Source organism: Anneissia japonica, unplaced genomic scaffold (genome assembly GCF_011630105.1).
Source record: "Anneissia japonica isolate Jap-2015-1 unplaced genomic scaffold, ASM1163010v1 scaffold287949_len505691_cov196, whole genome shotgun sequence".
NCBI classification, from domain to species: domain Eukaryota; kingdom Metazoa; phylum Echinodermata; class Crinoidea; order Comatulida; family Comatulidae; genus Anneissia; species Anneissia japonica.
This window is the reverse complement of record NW_022727758.1, coordinates 142,223-162,780: the sequence shown is the minus strand read 5'-3', so window position 1 is coordinate 162,780 and position 20,558 is coordinate 142,223. Positions and strand designations below refer to the sequence as shown.

The following is a 20,558-nucleotide window of genomic DNA, read 5'->3' as shown; positions in this document are numbered from 1 at the left end:
CTTCATTATGAATGATTTGGCATATTCCAAAAACCGAAAGGTCCACTGATTAATCTCAGATAAGAAAGTATAATACATACTCCAAGTATTGAAATACACGCCATCGTGTTGGGATTCAATATTTCGACATTAATTATGTCATCATCAGGAATGGATGGACTAGCAGTCCAGAAATGGCATTCTCAGACCTAAATTTGAATATATTTTTATTTTTCTTTTTTTTACCGTTTTTTTTTTAAATTTACGGGGGAGGGGAGTAGTGGGCCCCTTGATTACCCCTACTGACTTGCATAGTCTATAACCTCTCTAGATACAAATGTGAATGAAAAACTATTTTATAAATAAATATTTTAATTTTCCATTTGTGACTTATTAAAAGTTAATAAAAATTTTTCCAAATTAAAAGTTAATTATATGTGGTATATTGTAGGTGGCAAACTATACTTGGGACATATAATATAGGTCATATAAGCCCTAGTAGAGTAGCAATGCGCACAAGGTGCTAAATTTTAACAGTACCAGGTATAAATATAGTATGACAAAATTTTACAATATTGCATCAGGATATTACAATTACAAAATTATATATAAACCTTATACACATTCTATCAAAATATTACATACAATACAAACTTAATATCAAAACAAATTTTGATAAATGTATTGTACTGTGATTTGAAATTACAGTACAGATGTGGAACTTAAATTGTCTCCTAATAAAATAGCACCCATGTAGACATTCACTGGAGAGGCAAAGTTGACATTAACACTAGCAAGTCCCAAAGATCTGAGATGCAAATATAGAGGGCGCTATGCAAAATCATTTCTATACATTATGTACATATAAACTGCTAATTTTTTATATATATAAAATACTACTTTATAGCACCTAATAAAGAACTATTATTAAACATGAAGCCTTTAGTAGGTATAATAAAAATATATAATATAATAAAGTTTAACAATAAATGTTGATAATAAATATGAAGTCCTTTTTTCTTCATTTTCAAGTAATTGCCACACATATTCACTCATTTTCCTACAAGAGCAAAAGGAATTGATGATTGTTGTCATTATTGTCATTAAATCAAAATTTCCATAAAAGAATACATACACTGTATATCTACTCGCACAAGACTGCGAATTATAGCTTTACAATTTCACATAGCAGATCTATAACTTGACAGTCAAAATATTTATTCTACCTTTTGTATTTCAATGTATGTATTTAAGTTTGAAGTGGCACTTTGTAATTTTAAGTTAACTGTATTGGATTTTATGATAATAAATTATTTTTCTCATCTCAGCTCAAATTAAAAAAAAATTTATATATGTAAATTCCAAGGTATACAAACTTCTCCATCGCGAAGCACAGAATAATATCGTGAAATTCGTAACCGTAGGTCTTGCATAGACACAGGGAGTCGCAGCTGGCTGTCAATCAACTTGTTTAAACATTCATTTGCTTGCTCTTCCGTTAAAGACAAGTCCACCTCCAGGCTCTTTAAACTGTAATTCTTCATGCATTGTGCCACTAATCTTTTCCTATCTGCTTGAAGTCTAGAATAAAACAAAGAACATGATGTTTTAGTTTGGAAAATAAACACTAAAAAACCAGTAATGTCAGCATTTGACTTCACCGTTTGTAAAAACCAAAAATTCTAATTCAGTAGATCCTGCAAAGACAGTTATTAAATTTATTAAAAGGGTCACCACTTCCTAACTCAGTGTCTGATTGTATTTAAAAAAGGTAAAGGCGAGTCGTACGGCCGAGTGGTTAAGACAGGGAGCCACAACGTACAGTCATCAATATTGGCGTTGGTATATAAACCATTGGCCCAGTGTACACAATTTTACTCATACACACTCTAAAAATTCCAGTACATCTTTTGAGACGAGTAGGGGGTTACCCTGGTGTGCTAGTTCATACAGTCCCTGTTGTGGACCAGGACAGATGAGAGTAACTGGTATCAGTTTACTCTGTAACTCAGACAGGAAGAGATGCTTAGGAGAGAAGCAAGTATCTGTACGTGCCTGTCCACACCTCAAGCACTTTGGGTGGTATAAAGCAATATATAAATCTAACTACATTGCACATTATATTACCATAAGGAATGGCCCGGATACCTCTGGCTAGGTCCCTTTCCGGGCCATATCACGCATTTTCGCCACTTTCACAACACAATATATGGATCGAAAGGGAAATAATAACACTACCGCCTATAATTCAACTACGACTAGGCCCAGTGGTGTATCCAGAATTCTTGAAATGGGGGTGCTGATGGGGGGAGGGCGCAAAGGTGAAGTAGGTGGATCGATTGATTAATTGAGGGGCGCTAATTCGCAAAATACGGTGATTTTTAACTATTTGCAAGTGATTTTTGTGTGGCGACTTTTTTATTGGAGGGGCACGAGCCCCCACGCAACCTTCAACCCCCCTGGTCATTGGGTCCTCATGCTTAAGTGCTGCTGCCATATTGGCGCATACCTGACGCTATTCATCGATGCCATGCCCTCCCACAAATAATTTGTAAGATGGTAATTATATATCTTAATTCCTGCACAGTTGTTTTAAATAAAAAACAAGAGTTATATAATTTCAAATGTACTGTATATTTACCTCACAACCTACTGTTATTGTAGGGGGCAACTAAGATACAGTACTAAAGTTTAAAAAAAATGGGCAGGGCTTCGCCGTATGTCATGGCTTTTTAAGAAAAATGCTATGACTGGAAAACTTATATTGTATATACAATTACAATTATTGGAGACAACTAGGATATTAAAGTTTTAAAAAAAATCACCAGAGCTTCGCCACACATTGTGAAAGAAAAATGCCATGACGGAAAACCAAGTATATAAAATCACAATTATACATAACTACCACTAGGTTTTTTTAATTATTAAAATATTACCAGACAAAATGGTTATTTTATGTCAATTTTAATTTAAATAATAAGGATAACCTTGCCTAAATCCAAATAATTCCACATTGAAACATTGTAGTGTAAAATATTGTGAAAGGAAGATAGAGGATAGTTTAATTGAATGACCCATGATTAGTCCCCTATGAAAACACAGACCAATGTAGCAATGCTAGCTAGCTTAAAATGCCGACCAATATACATTACTATATTGCATGCTAAGAACCATATCTGGGCCGAACGCGCATCTTGGTACAGCCACAGATCCTATTGGTACAAAAGATCAAGCCTTTGTGTTTACCGCTTACGGTGTCGGCAAGTTTTCCAAGGGAAAGTTGAACGAGTCTCTCGTCGAATATGCTGTGATTATGGAACTATTGCAGAGGGCCATGTACAGCATTGAATTGAGTCACATGTTGAACTAAATGTGGAATTGTGGGTTGATTATAACAACCTTTCGCCCGCAAATCTTGTTCCGACGGTGTAAGTTACACCGGTGATATTGTAGTTATCGAACAAGCGCTTGTTATGAGGCTGACACCGACCGCATGAACAGGATCCCCTGATAGAAAACAAGCTAACACTGACAAATGATCGGATTGGCAAGGCTCTCATCCGATAGAACTTTCTGTTAATTGACTTGCCACATGTTGATTGCAATAACATCTGTAGCTTGACCACGGTCTCGTTTTCGAGGCAATTCTAGTTGGGTCATAATATCAAACAATGCATCTTTAAAATTTCCTTTTTGAGTTGTTTTTAAATTTATAATTGTCAAAAGTAATCCAAATAAAACAATACAGGATAAATTTCTATTATTACCGTTCGTTGTAAACTTCATATAAATTTTCATGTCTTATTTTGGGAAATCTGCAAAATACCGTGGTAGTTCGTTGGCTGTGCCTAAAGATATAGCTAAATGGAAATACAGTGAACGTCGGTGAGATACTGTACGTACATGATTCTGAGATTAAAGCTAAATACGGTAGCCACTGCAATTCACACTTTCTAGCAAGAACAACCACAAATCAACGCACTGTACTCACATACTACATTTGTTAGCTCGGTTTTAATGCTGCCGAAAATCTCCTAAATGTTCATTGGTAGGCTTAGGGTAGGTGAGAAAAAAAAATCTCAGAGTGTTATTTCACTTTTTTGGAATGCTCTACTAAGTGAAGATGAAAAAATTGGATGTTAAACATATTTTGCCTTTTATTTATCGATACTTGGGATGGCCTACTGCCTACCCAATTCAAGCAGGCCTAGCCATTGAATTCAGCCTAGTCTAATGTAATTTCTGTTTTGTCGTCTTTGTTTTATTAAAACATCATCATGAGATCAATAGAAATAATTTTAATTTCAACTTTTTTATATCAGTGTATAAGCGCTATAACTATCCGCTATAACTCTCGTGTAGACATACGATAAAATTTGATGCGACCTTGACTGGATTTCTCATTAATTTGCATTGGATAGTAGTGATCGCCGGAACATAGCTAGTATTGTTCATAGAGGCGCAGCTAGGCCTATCTTTCCGAGTTTTTCAATGTTATTTAATGTTTACAGTCAACTGTATAATAAAAATAAAAAACAGTAATTAACAATTATTTTGTAATTTCCCCTGATTAACTGAAGGCAAGGTTATCTTTATTAATACATTACTTAATAATTAATACATTAATTAATACATCCATGGCACTCCCAATGAACTAAGTTCATTATCAAGTAAATTAAATATGTTTTCTCCTGTTGATCTGTCACAGCATTCTTTGATCGATATCAGTTCACAAACAACTATCCCCATAGATTTATCAAATAATTTTATTACCACAGGATATAATAATTTAACCGACTCCACAAAGATTTTGAGGCGCGCGCCCGGCACACTCTGTGAGAAATGTTGGTGATTTGCACACATCGTTTGATTTTACCGATAGGCTGTTTTGAGCATGTTTTAAGTTACTGTTGAATCTCTATCAGTAAACGTCTTGTTGAAATTCTGAAAATAAGGACGTGCTGATTTTTTGGGTGTTTTTGACATTGGAAATCGGGATGATCCTGATTAAATATGGTCCTACGGGTCTGTTGGCGCAGTAGCAGGCAACACCACTAGGTACCCATTTATACTCCTGGGTAGAGAGAAGCAATATAAATAAAGTGTCTTGCTCAAGGACACAAGCAAAATGCACAGCGAGGATTGAAACCCCGACCTCGAGGTAGGGAATCCAACCGTTCCAGCTGTGCCAAACTGCTTCCTTACCAACTTCTTTTTTAAAAAGGATTGTACAATTTTTTTACATGGCCTTATTATTATTATTTATGTGTACCTTGGATAATTCTTTAGTCTTTCCCAAGATTTGGTCTTGTTCTTCAGTAAAAAGCTAATGGCTTCCTGAGGCTGTGTTGAGGCTGGCAGGACAAATCGTCCTGATCGTAGTAATGCCACATGTCCAATAGTTCTGAAAATGAAACATAAAAAAATTGGTCATAAAAATAATATTGAATTACATATTTGAAAAAAAATATATATTTGAAAGATGACCACTAAATTTTATTATAAATAATATTAGTTTTTTTTTTAAAGTAGTAAATTAATTAAATTTTAATTAGTAAAAATGGTAACTAATTCAGCTGAAATATAACTACAAAACAGTTTAAAAATTTCTTGGGAAAAATATACATCAACATGGGTGAAACACAATATTACACACATTATTTATACAGTAGAAAATTTCAGGAAATAGCAAAGAACAATATAGAATGCCATCCATCCAAGGAATACTAAAAGTGACACAACACAGAGGGTTCTACAAGTCATCTTAAAAGCAAAATGAGATGCACATATCAAAACTAAATCACAAAGACTGCATTATGAATGAATAAAGTTTGTTTAGGTTGACCAGGATCTTGACTTACCCTTCAATGACGAGTTTCAATTGTTGCATTGAGTTAGGTGGGATCACACGGCCCTCCTTCCAACGGCGTCTTGATGAATGGTAACTATTTAAACTGCTTATTAGCTTTTGGAGTAGGAGCGTGTAGTTTTCGATCGTTATTCGGTGGAAGTACTTCTCCCTAGAGATGATGATGTTACCAAGGTAACAAGAAACCTCCTCTTCCATCGATGAAAGGCCATCCATTAATTGTAGTGTCTTTGGTAAATGTTCAAGTACCTGAATTAAGAAAGTTGATTATTAAAAGGTTTTCATAAAGATGTTCAACCAGATCAAAATTAGAATAGGTAGCTTTATAATTATAATGGACCCTTCTGCTACGCCCAGCAATTGGATGATGTTAGTAAGGTCTAACCAAACGACAACATAAACATACATAACAATCTGCGTTTGTGGAATGTCGACACATGTTTGTTGTATCGTGAGGTATTGTGTCGTATAATATCCAGAAACTCCCAAATCAGAGTTTTGCATACAGTACAAGTTTTTGAGGCAGACAGGGTCAAGATTATAAATCCAAGGCCTGTACGATGTGAGGCTTAACCCTCTACTGATTGCATCACTGAGTGGGCACACGGGAGGCGAGAGAAGGGAACTGCTGTTTTTTGTTATCATTTTAACACTCGCGACAAGGTATGATACAAAAAAAAATTTCTCACCCAAGTCTCATGAACAAATTGTCAGATGAGTAGAAAAAAATAATTTAAAATATAAATATAATTACAATTCTACACATTTGTGACCCAAAATCATAAAAGGGATGTAAACTCATCTTCAGGTCAAAATGAGTTTTTGTTATGATAGCATAGAACATATAATTTACTTTAAAATGACAGTTAAATGAACTCAACTGGGTGTCTGGAAGCAAAGTTATGACTGTTTGAATAATTCAATTCAATTCAATTCAATTTATTACAAAATTCCACATATCGTGCCCTGGAGTCCAAATTGCATGTAAAATTACAAATAAGAACATATAAAACAATGAGCAGAAATATAAAAAAGACATATAAAAATGTAAAACAAACAGGAACAAGATGCGGGTCGAAATATCAATATATAACATTACAAGAAAAAAAAACAGCAAGGTCAAAATAAATATAAAAAAAGAAATGAGAGCAAAGTAAGGGGGAAAAGTATTAAGAATAGTGTTATAAATTTTGATAGTAAAAGAATTACAATTATTATTATAATAGTTATTATTATTATTATTATAATTATTATCAATATCATCATCCAAGTCATGATGGGATTCAGAGTTATCAAACAACATAAAAAATAAACCATTACTGAGCTAAAGCAACTATGCTGAATTGAGTAAGTTAATAAAATAGGGTACAGGACTGTTACTAAATCGTTTGGTTCTAATTGGTAATTGTGATATGTTAGAAGAATTACAAAGATTTCTCCCATGACACCTCGTGTCTGGAGGGGGGAAAAAGACCACTTGTGTGATCAAATTTAAGACCAGAAGCAAACTTACGACAATGACAAACCCTCCTATTAAGTAGGGAGTCAAGTTCACAAGATATTCAAGCATTCTCATAAGAAGTATAATTATTTTTCCCTAGAATAATTGTCATCTTATCAGCTTTCTTAAATGAAGTTTTGAGGTAAATGCCTTTGTTTTCGGTAGGTTTCTATTTATTTTTCACTAACTCCTATCTGGCAATGGCTAAATTTTACCTTTTACAGTTAGAAATTTTGAACTCAAATTTCAGGAATAGTAATATTAATACATTATTTAATACACAAAAACCCAATTCACACAAAATTCACATTCTACGACCTATTGTGGCTTTTGAGCTTTGCTTCTCAATATAATGCAGTGCGAATTTACAGCCCTTTTATGAGCTTGGGTCACATTTAATAAACAAATCATTACCATAAGAATGAAGCTTACCTGAGACCAATACTGGGGCACAGCCTCGTTTGACAGAACAATAAAACCTTCTTTGCAAACACCGGTGATGGAACTAAATATCAGTTCTTTACCTTAGAACAAAAACAGAAATCTATCAATACAATAGCAGGTAAAACAAAATGTGAAAAAAGTAAAATCAGCCATCAATACATGTGACACATTCAATACATCAATTACTTTTATACATCTTTTTAGACATTTTTAATTAATTGTTTATTGGTTCCTTCCATTCAATAAAAAAGTTAAGTTTGTATTTTTTGTTCCATTTTCTGATTTTTCTTTGCAGTTTCAGTTCAAGGAAATTTATTTCTTTAAAACCACAACCAACAGCAAAATAATTTCGCCAATAATAGTAGGGTTAACAAACAAGAATGCAAATACAAAAAATACAAAACAACAAATTGAAAACTGGATGAAACATCAAGGGAAAAAAGTTAAAAAATGATCAATTACAGTACACTTAAAACTTTATGCCTAAACTGATTAAACGAATATGAAAATATATCAAGATTATTATCTTCAACTAAAAGGGAATTATATAATTTACTTAATCTACAAAATAAACCATTTTGGATGGCATTAACCCTCCTAAAAGGAACATAAAATGTGGGTTTACTTCTTAACGTATGAGATGGGACATTAATAAAGAAACTTGAAATAAGATTACAATCGAGATTACTATGAATGATATTATAAAGAAACTTAAGATCAAGAAAATCCCTACGAAATTTAGGAGATAAACATTTTCTGAAATTCATTGGCTCAGTCAGGTTTTATGAAACAAATGCATAAAACAAAATAATAAAAATAATGAAATACATTGCCTTGAGTGGCAAAAGAATATAGAGGTAAACAGATATAGGTCAACTGCACACTACCTTAAATATTTTCACCACTCACATGCAGATGATGTGATCACTCGACGTGCAGATGATGTGATTACTCGACAGTGATTAAATTCACTTTTGGGGTGTTCTGTCTCATTTTTGTTTGTGCTCGTTCCTTGCTGTTTCTTTTATCGTAAATTTTAATGTTTTGAGACAAATAAATAAAATGAAATAATATAAATAAAAAAGATCTACACTAGGTGCACAATGTGAATGAATATCTTTAATTAAAATTAAAGTCTCATTCAAAATGGCTGCTTTGTTGAGTGAAAAGTTTTATCTTCGATATATACTTAAAATATTATATAACATCACACTCATAAACATTCATCATTTGTAATAGTCCCCAGTTCCTTGTCGTTGGTTCAATTCTCACAAATTTTAAAGATATAAGCAAAAATTTAATCACAAGACGACATGTCTCAGACAAACTTTTATGTTTAAATTTTGAGAATAAGTTTAACACTGACCTTTAATATATGAAGCATATGTGGGATTCTCCAGCAGTATTTTCCTGACGGAGCTAAGTGACATCCGGAATGCACCAATATTCCAATCACTTTCCCATCTCACATCACACAGATGATAACTACTACAGAGGTCCAAGCGTAATGCCTCCGCTTCTTCCCGGATAAACTGACTTTTTTCCAGCCTCTTGAGGGCTCTCTGTCTGTTTTTGACAAGCCATGACCTGGTAGAAAGTTGTAGAGAACAAGAATAAATCAAATGATGTTCTACATTGAATCAACTAATACCCAATTCACAAGAAAAAAAAAGTTACACACATTCCCTGGTAGGGAAAATGTAGAATATGCCCCAATCTAAATTGTGAATTGTAGTAGGAAAGTGATGAAAATATGGGAAGGATGGATGGATTTATTTTGGTGTAAACCCCAAGGATAACCTACGAAAGCCTGAGGAAGACCTATTTCCAGTGGGGTCCTTCTGGTGGTGATTGGGCAGTACACCGGGAGACAATCCTCTACTCTTTTCCAATGTACTGAGTTCTAACGTGCACATGGGCCATAATGCACACAGGTTTAACAACTTAACGTCTCATCTGAAAGACGGTGCGACATCATAACTTGCATTCAGCCCTAGCTGATATACAACGAGAGCAGCAATGGGGATTGAACCGAGAACAAAAAGTGATCTCCACGGTTTAGCGCACACACAGTGGCTATCACCAGTTTAGCCAACTGAGAGGTAAACAGTGATGGGCTGTAATGTTAACCCTATCAATGTTATTGATAGATCAGCCATTAAAAAATTTGGTTAATATCAAGGAGGATACAAAATGCTCTAATGCAAGGTCATCGGAGGTCGGGTAATTCTCTTATCACTTGCATCATACTGATCAGCACAGAAACTCCTTCATTATAAATGCAAAAATAGATTCAATTTTTTGCAGTAGGCATCTTCAGATGAAGAGGGGTAAGTGTAAAATAAGTTTGATGATTTAATTTTTAAAAGAAACGTGTTTGCCCTGGGCAAGTATTGTGTGACACTGTGGACACAACATCTTACACATATTATTGTACCTCTGTTGAAAATTTACTTCAAAGAGAGGGTCGTCTGAACATTTTTTTCAACAATATTTTGTGAGAGTGGTCCATCCAGCAATATTTGATAAATTCGGAACCCTCAGTACGTACAATAAACATAAATGCGAACACTGCATAGTTGGTGTGCATGCCAGTTTCTCATAAATGTGAATTAGTAAAGGCCTTCCAAAAAACGACCATAGAGCGGCTGTTTTAACACTAACCCAAATAGTGTTTACTGCATAGGAAGGCAATGAATTTCTGCACATTTTTATGTGAAACTTGCCGGGGGTTTTTTTTGTTAGAAGTTTGAGTTTTTGCAAGTTGAAAATATGATCTTTTGAAATGCTGAAAAACTGTATTCTTCTGTTGTTACAGCTGTGCTGGGTAATAAGGAGACTTACAAACTGACATAGAAAACAATGATTATGAAGAATTGTTTTGTCTGTTGATATTTATACTTCCGTTGATGTTATGTTAAGTTCACTTGCATGGAAACGACTACATGTAAGGTGGAATGAACAGATAGCCTTAATGACTTTTTAATGTTTAAAAGGGTATGCGCCATCTTATTTATCATCTAAATTTAAATTTAATATCGAATCCCATTCAAAATGTACACGTAGTCAATCTCATAATAACCTTTTTGTACCACAATGGAATAACTGTCAAGGCAAGAGAACTTTTTTGTATCGTTCAACAAAGTTGTGGAATGAACTTCCACACGAAACAACAACAAATTTCATGAAAATGTCTATTATATTTTTTTAAAACTCTTTTAATTCTTAATCACTTTATTATGATTCTATTTATATATATGTATGTTTTTTAATTACTTTTCTTTTAACTTTTGTTCTTTATGAAACTGTACCAAAAAAAAACAGTACACAAGTACTGAAAGTGCATGCAGTAGAAAGACAGAATAAATAAATAAATAAATGTTCTAGGCCTAGGCTGGGCCTTAGCTAGGCAGACCCAGGCTAACCTAGTTAGGAATGGACTGTGATGGTAATGTTAGTAAATGTACTAGGCCTAGGAATTTGGCCTAGGATTCATTATTTTGATTTTCATCATCAAGCAATTTACTGTGACTGTAAAAACACATACTCTAATAACAGGGCTCGGCATAATATACTATTTGTGATTATTGACAAAATGTTCCTGTCATTTATTCACTAAATGATAAATAAAATGCAGAAATAAAGGCATATATATGTATAAAACGATCAATGCTGAGCAATTGTTTTTAGATTTATATTTTCATAATCTCAATAGTTTATGAATTATTGAGCAAAAAATATACACTATAAAAATAAGCATTACAATGACCTTGTTAAATGATTATCTGGCACAGGGGATTGTTATCAGCCGGCACTCTTGTTGACTGATTAGGAAAAGATGGCAGCGTAAGGGTTAAGGGAACATACAATATAAACATAAAAAAAAGTTATACCAATCAATTAACATTACCAAATTAATACACAAGAATATAAGTAGTAAAATATGAATCGTGGAAAAATACTAATGAAAAGATTCAATATTTAAACTGATTGTTTTTTAAAATTTATTCATAATATTATGCTCTTTGCCGGTGTATGGTAAGAATGGCCCCGGAAAAAATGGCCCCGGAAAAAATGGCCCTGGAAAAAATGGCCCCGGTTAAAATGGCCCCATATGACAGGTAGGTAAAAATGGCCCCAATAATCAAATTCTGAATTAAAACTGATTTTCTTGAGTCATTATATGCATTTTTTATCTTAACTAATTTAGTTTTTTAAAAGGAATCTCCCCAATAATCAAATTCTGTATTAAAACTGATTTTCTTGAGTCAATATATGCATTTTTTTATCTTAAATATTTCAGTTTTTAAAAGGAATCTAACATCAAACAAATTACCATTTACATTTCACTTTTTGCAAGAATTAATATTCAATGATAAAATATTCAAAGATAAATAAAAAGCCATGAATTACACTTTTTTTTTCATTTAAATGTTAAAAAAAAGCAACAACATAATCAATAAATCAACATAAATCATGCATTTATTAATACTACAATAATTTACTTGTGGCCGATTTCACGGAAGCGGAATCACATTTTCCAGAAATTCAATCTGTGTATTGGTAAACCCCACAAACAGTGGGTTAGTATGAACATCAAAATATTATTATTCTTTTTTATTATTTTTTAAGAAAAAGAGAGTTCTACAATCATAATTATATAGTTTAGATGGGGTTTACAGTGTGTTTAGAGGTTTGTGGTGTATTTGCAAGTATTTTTTCATAAAAAAAATCAAAATTTTAACCAAAAAATAGTTATGAATGTATTTAATTTTCTTATTGATATACCAAGTCAGTCAATCACAATTGAATTGTTTAATTTTCTACAGTGTGTTTTGGGAGGTTTGTGGGATTTAGCAATACCACATAATCCTACCATAATCACCCTACCCTCACAATCACACGCCATTTTAATTCTTAGCATAATTGCCATACGTAACTATACATAATTCTAAGCTAGTAGTAGGCACTTGGATTTAGTTAGCGATGAGTAAAAACCAAGCATGCAACTAAATTAGTTGCTTAAATAAATGTATTCCTAATTATTCAGTTTTACTAAAAGCAATACTTCTTTGAATAAACTCTAAGCAGACAATTTATTGCTAAGTTTGCGAGAAAGTAAGCCTCTCCCTTTTCCCATACATGAACTTGTGATTCAAACACACAATTGATCCACATCCTTTAACTACTGTTTATTTGCATTGTTTATAACATGTAAAGTTAATTCATTTGATATTTAACAAAAGTGAAGTTTGTGGTTATCTATGAGTTACATATTTTGGTAGTTGAAGTACTGTATACTGTATGTCATTCCTCTACTTTGTTAGTGAAATAATGTTTTTAAAACTTTTATTTCTACTATCAAAAAATGTTATTCAATGGCCATTGTTTTCCGATTATCATTAACATTATTTGCATCTGCTGTAATTGTTAAAAAAAACAAATGCTTTTAAAGAAATAAAAAAAAATCACATATTGATCTCAGTTCAAAGGAAAAATTTTCACCTATAAACCTCTTAATTTCACAAAAGAGTGGGTTCTTTTCCAAACAAATACATCCTGCCTAATATTGTGTGTTTTTTTTAGATCTTTTGCTTTAACTTTGGAAACTGAGATCATTTTAGATACTATTTCTGTATAAACTAATTTTTTTTTTTCATATTACTGTAAACTTAATGGGTTTGATAAATTTACTCTGCAAAACGGAATTTCCAATAAAAAAAAGAAAATTAGTTAAAAAAACCATAGATTAAAAATAAGTAAGGCGTAACATATTTTTAATCTATGTTAAAGCATAACTATTTTTACATAATGAAATTTAGTAAATCAAATTATTATTTGTGGCTTTTATTTATTAAATCAATTAAGAACATAATCTCAAAACAAAATTTAATGACAAGAAAGATCAACGTTTCGGGTCCATCATGGAACCATTCTCAAGATCAGGTAAATTGAAAAAACTAAAACAATTAGCCCTTCTTAGCAGATTAACTAGATAAACAGTTTGGCTTTGACTGAGTCAGTTTGTTTGTTAAGTGTAGGTTTTTATGTAGATTTATTAATTAAATTTTTGCTACAGGGTATTTTACAGCATTTATTTATTATTAATTTTTTTTTTCTTGAATTTTATAATTCAGAGCCATTTTTTATTTCTTGATTCAATTCTTGCTTATATACAGTATTTAAATATTTGAAGATTAAAAAAAAAATATATCATTTTTATTACCAAATTTTTCATTGGGGCCATTTTTACCTACCTGTCATATGGGGCCATTTTTACCGGGGCCATTTTTTCCGGGGCCATTTTTTCTGGGGCCATTTTTTCCGGGGCCATTCTTACCTACATTCCTCTTTGCCATTTGAATATTTGTAAGAAAGAAGGAAAAAGTGCAGATTTGTTTGTTCGGGCTGTCTATTCGTTTTCCTGGCAAATATATTCAATTTATCTTGGAATGCCATATATGCATTATTATTATTACTAAACAACATGCCTAATACAGTAATATGAGATGCTACAACAAGTAAGTATTGTATCTCTTGTCTGTACTATCGCCTCTGGTGGTTATCAGTGCAAAGGTATTTGTCATGCACCATTTAGCAACAACAACAACAACAATTTAGTCTCAGTAGTTATGTATAACAGTTATGTTTTCTTGTATTGTGAGAGCTTCCAGAAAAATATTAAAATGACAATATCTATAACCTTTTAGATGGCTTGTAAGACAAATTATTTATTTCACTAATAGTTTTTCTTACCCTAGAGTTTTATTAACAACTTTGCATCTTGCAGGGGATGAAGCGTCTTTAGGGATCTGCTTGTTTGTATAAGCGTAGTATGAAGGGTCCCATTTTACCGGGCGTGGAAATGCCTGTGACTGATGTGCGAACCTTTTCACCAAGCTCTTCAAGTGGTCAGTGTCTAGCTGGCAGGTGTTAAGGATTTGAGAAACTGTCGACTGGACATCTCTGGACACCAGTTTTATTGTAACCACTTCAAATCCCACTGAAACATCATCTACAGTAGACAAAAAAAAATAATTTACATGTTTTAGAATAGTATACGTATTCGGAATATCGGACATATATTTGTCTACAAACAACCCCAAATCTAGCAAAATAAGTCCACAATTTATCTTGAAAATCCTTCCTCTAGAAATGACAGTACAGTATGTATACAACCAAATTCTGAGAAAGGAATAATCTTTGTAGTAGGCATGTTGAGTAAATATTTGGGGGATGAAAATGTCCAAAAAATAACCATAAAATCTGGGTTTTGTAATAATAAAATAATATGTTCTATGATCATAGTAATGGGAACTTTTTCGCTTACTGGCCCTTTGTACAGCCTTCTTAGAGTCTTGCAGTGGATCTCTCAGGTAGAATTTGACAGTAGTAGGGCTAGCATTGTTGGCACTGAATAAACATTCAAGATAGCTACTCAATTTCTGTAAGGAGGCCTCATTCACTGCCTGAAAAACAGGGAACGAAAGGAAACATCAGATAAATAAGCAGTTAAAAAGACATCTTTTTATCTAATTGTAATAATATGTCTGTATCCACACACAGCATCTATCATTAGAGAACCCCCTATCTTTTCTGAAGTGCGCATTACATTCCTTATGTTCCCAGAGGCCAAATGGTATGCCTTTTATACTTAACTTTCAGCCTCTAGGCAAGACAATTTTTTATTCCTTGTTGGCGAACCTGCTGCCCGCCAATAATGATGATTTCGAACAACAATAAAATGTTATTTTAGCCCAATTAGCACACCCGCCGCCAACAAAAAATGGAAATTAAAAAAAAAATTTAGAAAAATAAAATAAATAAAATGCCTTGTAATCTCCACTAAATGAAATTTATATTTCTTCCTAATTATACAAATTAAAAGCATTTAACCATGCCATTACTACACTGTTTATATTCCCAATAAAATTAAATTTCAGTACTTACTGCGTGAAGACGCGTGCGCTACGGACCGTTTTTTATAACAATCCGTTCTGACTGCAACCGACAATCAGCAGACTGCGTCGCGTCGTCTAGTGCCCACAGGGAGCCGAGTTGGATTCATCCTAGGAAGCAATGAGTGCAAGGCTTAATGCTCTTGCGTGGCCCAGGCAATAAATATTGGTCTTCTCATTATTTTGGTCGATTAAATCCTGTTAACTCACCCTTTCTTTAGGATGTTGGCCAAAGAAGTCAGGATGAACAGCGAAAAAAAATGGTCTCAGAGCTTCCGATGCCTGGGAAGCAGTCAAGTAACGGACACATGTTCTCAAATTTAGGTTTCTGCATAATCTACAATGACATAGGGAATATTTTCTTATTACAAACGGTAGTATTCAGTTTACTTGAGTTTCACATGTTAAGTAACTTTTGTGTATCAACTCAAAGAAACAAATTTTATATAGGTCTAGGCCTAATGTATTTTATATGACAATGACTTAATGAATCTTGCATTTTTAGAAAACATGTAAAAATGTTGTATTTTTTTATTGATGAATATTTGTTGCCCTGTTCTTAAGATTACGGCTCCATACCTACCAAGTCATGGCACATCTGGCAGGAGACTCCAGCTTTTTGACCTCATTCCAAGCCCTCCCACCGTGCCACATGGTGTGTACGGTAAAAATGGCCGCGGAAAAAATGGCCCAGGAAAAAATGGCCCTTGTAAAGATGGCCCCAAATGACAGGTAGGTAAAAATGGCCCCAATAATAAAATTCTGTATTAAAACTGATTTTTTTTAAAATAATAAAATTCTGTATAAAAACTGATTTTTTTTAAAAATCATTTATGTATTTTTTAAAACTGAAATAATTTAGTTTTCATTAAAAAAAGTGAATTTGCGGTTATCTATGAGTTGCATATTTTGGTAACTGTATGTATGTCATTCCTCTACTTTGTTAGTGGACTAACGTTTTTAAAACTTAGGCCTATTTCTACTATCAAAAAATGTTCAATGGCCATTGTTTTCTGATAATCTCTCAGTACATTATTTGCATCTGTTGTGTAACTGTATTTGTTATTGATTCAATTCTTGCTTATATTACAGTATTCAAATATTTGAAGATTTAAAAAAAAAATCATTTCTATTACTAAATTTTTTCACTGGGGCCATTTTTACCTACTTGTCATTTGGGGCCATTTTTACTGGGGCCATTTTTACCTACTTGTCATTTGGGGCCATTTTTACTGGGGCCATATTTTCTGGAGCCATTTTTTCCTGGGCCATTTTTTCCAGGGCCATTTTTACCTACATTCGTGCAACATACATCCTCCCAATTTTCTCAACGCAAACAAAAAGTAATCTCATAAAATTTTATAAATAACTAGAGGCCAGGCCCACACGTACGTACTATCATGAGGTACTAGTTTGACTCAAAACATCGGAAGAAATCAATGTGATGTTCAAATTTGAGCTACTGCACACTGAGTGGCCCCTAGACTGCACCAGAAAGCATCTAGGCCTAGCTAGGCAAAAGCATCTTTTTGAACTAGTCCCCTCCATGGCGAAATCTGACTCGAGCTGTACTTCCCTCAAACTGCGGCTAGGCCAAGATAGTGCTCCCTCACTAGGCCTAAGTAGCCTAGGCTAAGAACAGTTCCAGCAGTGCCGTGGTGGTCCTGTCATGCGCATTTTGTTACTCTTACACATTTTGAGATTCTGATGTTTCAAACTGAGCGTGCAGTATGCAAACTGCAAGGTTTCTTTCATCAATTATTGCAAAATGTGACATTTTTTAAATGTATTTACTGATGTTGATATTAAATTATTATTAGATTATAAATCAAAACAATGTATTTTTTGGGAGATAACAGCAATATTCCCATGTTTTAAGCGATCAAAATTTACACTGATGAAAGATCTAGGCTAGGCCAGTCCATGTGAGTGTGCGTCACGACGGTCGGTAGCTACAATGAAAAAATAAGAATAAAAATTGCATTTATTAAGGATTTACCACCATCAAATAACTACATAAATTTCAAATTGTGCAATAAATCCTTGCACAGTTTGCAAATTGTGCAAGAGCTTGCAGTTTGCAAATTGTGCAAGGAAGAGCTTGCACAGTTTGCAAATTGTGCAAGGAAGAGCTTGCACAATTTGCAAATTGTGCAAAAGTCTCAAATGTGCACGACAGTCCCAACTCTATCGTGTTTCCTTCGCCTGCCGCGGCCTCTAGTCTAGAGTCAAGGCTATCTAGACCTAGACTAACTCCCTGTCTATGGTAGGCCTAGATCTAGCCTAGGCCTAGCTAGCTAGCTAAAAGGAGTGCCTGGGCAGCCTAAGCTACTTTGTAACGTCTCATTTAAATTTGCAAACAAAATTCTAGCAAACCTATAAATAGGCTTTAACATTCTCAACATCTGGGCCGACAAAAGGTCATTTTCCTCTTTAAAAAAGGCTGCAAACTTTCAAGAAACCCCTTGTTTTTGTATATTTCAATCAGCTGTCAACAGCGTAAATTTACCGTCAACAACAGAGGAGAGGTCAAAAGAATACGGGAATGAATACCACATTCATATAAATTAACTTTAATATTGCCTTTCATTATTGCATGACTAAAAGATTTATCACCATCAATGTTTTTATCTTTTTTTTAAAACAAAAATAAAACTATTTTTCGTAATTTGAAGACTACAAAAAGACGACTGTTGACGTTCCTTGGCGATTGTTGACGCTCGCTTGCATCGTTTCAGTTCACTCAGTGAGTTGATGAGGTCGAGAGACACATTTTTCATGACACTCAAATCCTATCTTTTAAATGACGTCATTAAGGTTCCCTGCCGTTTAATCCAGGATTGGTCAAAAGTGGGCGAACAATACTGTAGCAGATGCATAATTAATAAAAAGTTTTGATTGATTTGCGTTTAAATCTAGACTAACTTAAAAGACAACAAAATCGAATTATGTGACGAATGTGTCTGAATGTGTAAACAAACACAATTTTTCTAGCCTATAGTTTAGTAAATTGCACTTATGAATATTTATTTTGATGATGTTGTGAGTGAGTAATTGTGAGTTTTGAAGAAGTAATTCAGTCAGTCTTATCAATTGTGATTCCAGAAATATTCTGATGTCCAACATGTCCAACATGTCCGACAGAGGTGGTGGGGAGGGAGATCCGCCAGGGGGCCGACTAGAGCCTCGTCAGTGTCACAAACCCTGGTAGGGTTAATTGGGAAATGGCTTTTTAGCATGTCAAAATTATGCCTTATATATCCTGCACAACAGTAGTTGGTCACTCGATTGTAGATGTACTGTGGAATGTAACTTTTTTCTGTGCTTTGTCAGGTAATTTTCTAGTAGTATAATGGAATTTCGTAATGTTGTTAGGGGGTTGACAACTTTGTATAGGAGGTGTTCAGCACCTGTTTGGTTTCCTTGCCTTCTTTTTTTATCATGTTTTTATAGAAATTATACTCAATAGGATATAGATATACAATTTGTAGAGACCTCGCAAAATTGCACACTAAGTAGACAGCACATACCGGTCACACAAAGAAATAAATAAAGAGAGAAAGAAAAGAAAGGAAGATGGAGAACGGTACTCCAAAACAAGCTAATTTTTCGGTTTAAATCGTGAGTGTATATTGTAAGCATTTCTATGCGTTTTTATTTATTTTTCAATGAGCTATTAAAATAAATATTTTGATTAATAATTTAGAGCAGACTGTTGTTGTACTGTACTGCTAAGCGTCATAGCGCCACCATTTGAAACTTTCGTAAAATTGGTGTGCACATGACATGTGCACACACCACTGCGGTTTGTTGACATCACGGTCACGGTTGATTTGCAATTTTTTGTTTATTGATTATCTTTTATAAATAAACGGTGATGCATGATGTTATTATTAGTTACAAACTGCAATTACAACGTAGTCAATCTTAAGGGAGAGTGTTGTGTATGCACTAGCAACAACTGAAGTAACTGAATTGTAAACTAATTAGTGGAGGTAAAAATATGATTCTCGAGACTTTTGAGAAAGCTCGCCTAGTCTAGGCCTACATATCTAGGCCCTAGATAGGTAGGGTATACTGTACTAGTACTGTAGGCCTAGCCTAGCTTAGGCAGTCATAGGCTAGCCTCCCCTAGCCTAGCTAGTCCTAGACTTAAGCCTTAGTAGGAAGAGAGAAGGAGGAAGAGGAAGTCACCTCCACCAGCCAGGCCAGACTAAGAAGGAAGTAGCCTGGGTTTAGTATAGCCTAGCCTAGGCCTTCTACAGTGTAGTTTATTTAAATTCAAGAGCTAGAGAGGAAGGATTTGGATTGTTTGCAGTTGTAGTGGTAGTATAGTAGGCTAGGTCTAGGACAAATATTAAATAATATGATATAAATTATAACACTCTTTTTTAGTACAAGACAAAAGAATAAGATGTGTGTAGGTGACTAGACTGTGAAGTAAGGCCTCTCTGTGGACAATATGTATGTGAGGTGTCATGAAAAAAATGAGTCTTGTTGTATGCCAAGAATGAACGCCCCCTCAAAAATTCATTCAATTCTGGACTGTGGATGTTGGCATGATTTGAGGTGTGGAGTAGAATCACATTCTCCTTTAGTCAATATCAAAATGAGGATATTTATGTTGGACAGATGAGAGCTTCCTGGACAGACAGTAGGCCTATACAGTATTTCCAACTTTCATCTTCTTACATTTTTCTATAGCCTAGTCCAACTGCTTTTCCGAAAATTTTCACCTAACACATTCTCATCTGAGTTTTCAAGAAAACCTGCAATGATCATGCAATCCTGCTAATCTCAATCGGCA

General features: G+C 33.9%; 1 protein-coding gene across 1 annotated transcript; it reads right to left on the bottom strand.

Moving 5' to 3' along the window:
- Positions 1 to 165: 165 nt before the first annotated feature.
- Positions 166 to 18,411, bottom strand: LOC117113802 (T-cell activation inhibitor, mitochondrial-like). Its single transcript, XM_033257239.1, has 9 exons — positions 18,128 to 18,411; positions 15,962 to 16,088; positions 15,124 to 15,262; positions 14,550 to 14,808; positions 9,160 to 9,380; positions 7,782 to 7,873; positions 5,841 to 6,097; positions 5,252 to 5,383; positions 166 to 1,560 (listed from the first exon to the last, which is right to left on the bottom strand). The coding sequence occupies exons 1-9, from the start codon at positions 18,154 to 18,156 to the stop codon at positions 1,326 to 1,328; spliced, it is 1,491 nt and encodes a 496-aa protein (XP_033113130.1). The 5' UTR covers positions 18,157 to 18,411; the 3' UTR covers positions 166 to 1,325.
- Between the last annotated feature and the right edge of the window lie 2,147 nt (positions 18,412 to 20,558).

Excerpts from the sequence above, each read along its gene's own strand:
- LOC117113802 (XM_033257239.1), bottom strand. The coding sequence starts at position 18,156 with ATGTTGAGAATGTTAAAGCCTATTTATAG. Across the intron at positions 9,381-14,549 it reads GTTGTTAATAAAACTCTAGG|GTCATGGCTTGTCAAAAACA; the intron begins GTAAGAAAAACT and ends ACTTTCTACCAG. Across the intron at positions 1,561-5,251 it reads AGACTAAAGAATTATCCAAG|ACTTCAAGCAGATAGGAAAA; the intron begins GTACACATAAAT and ends GTTTTATTCTAG.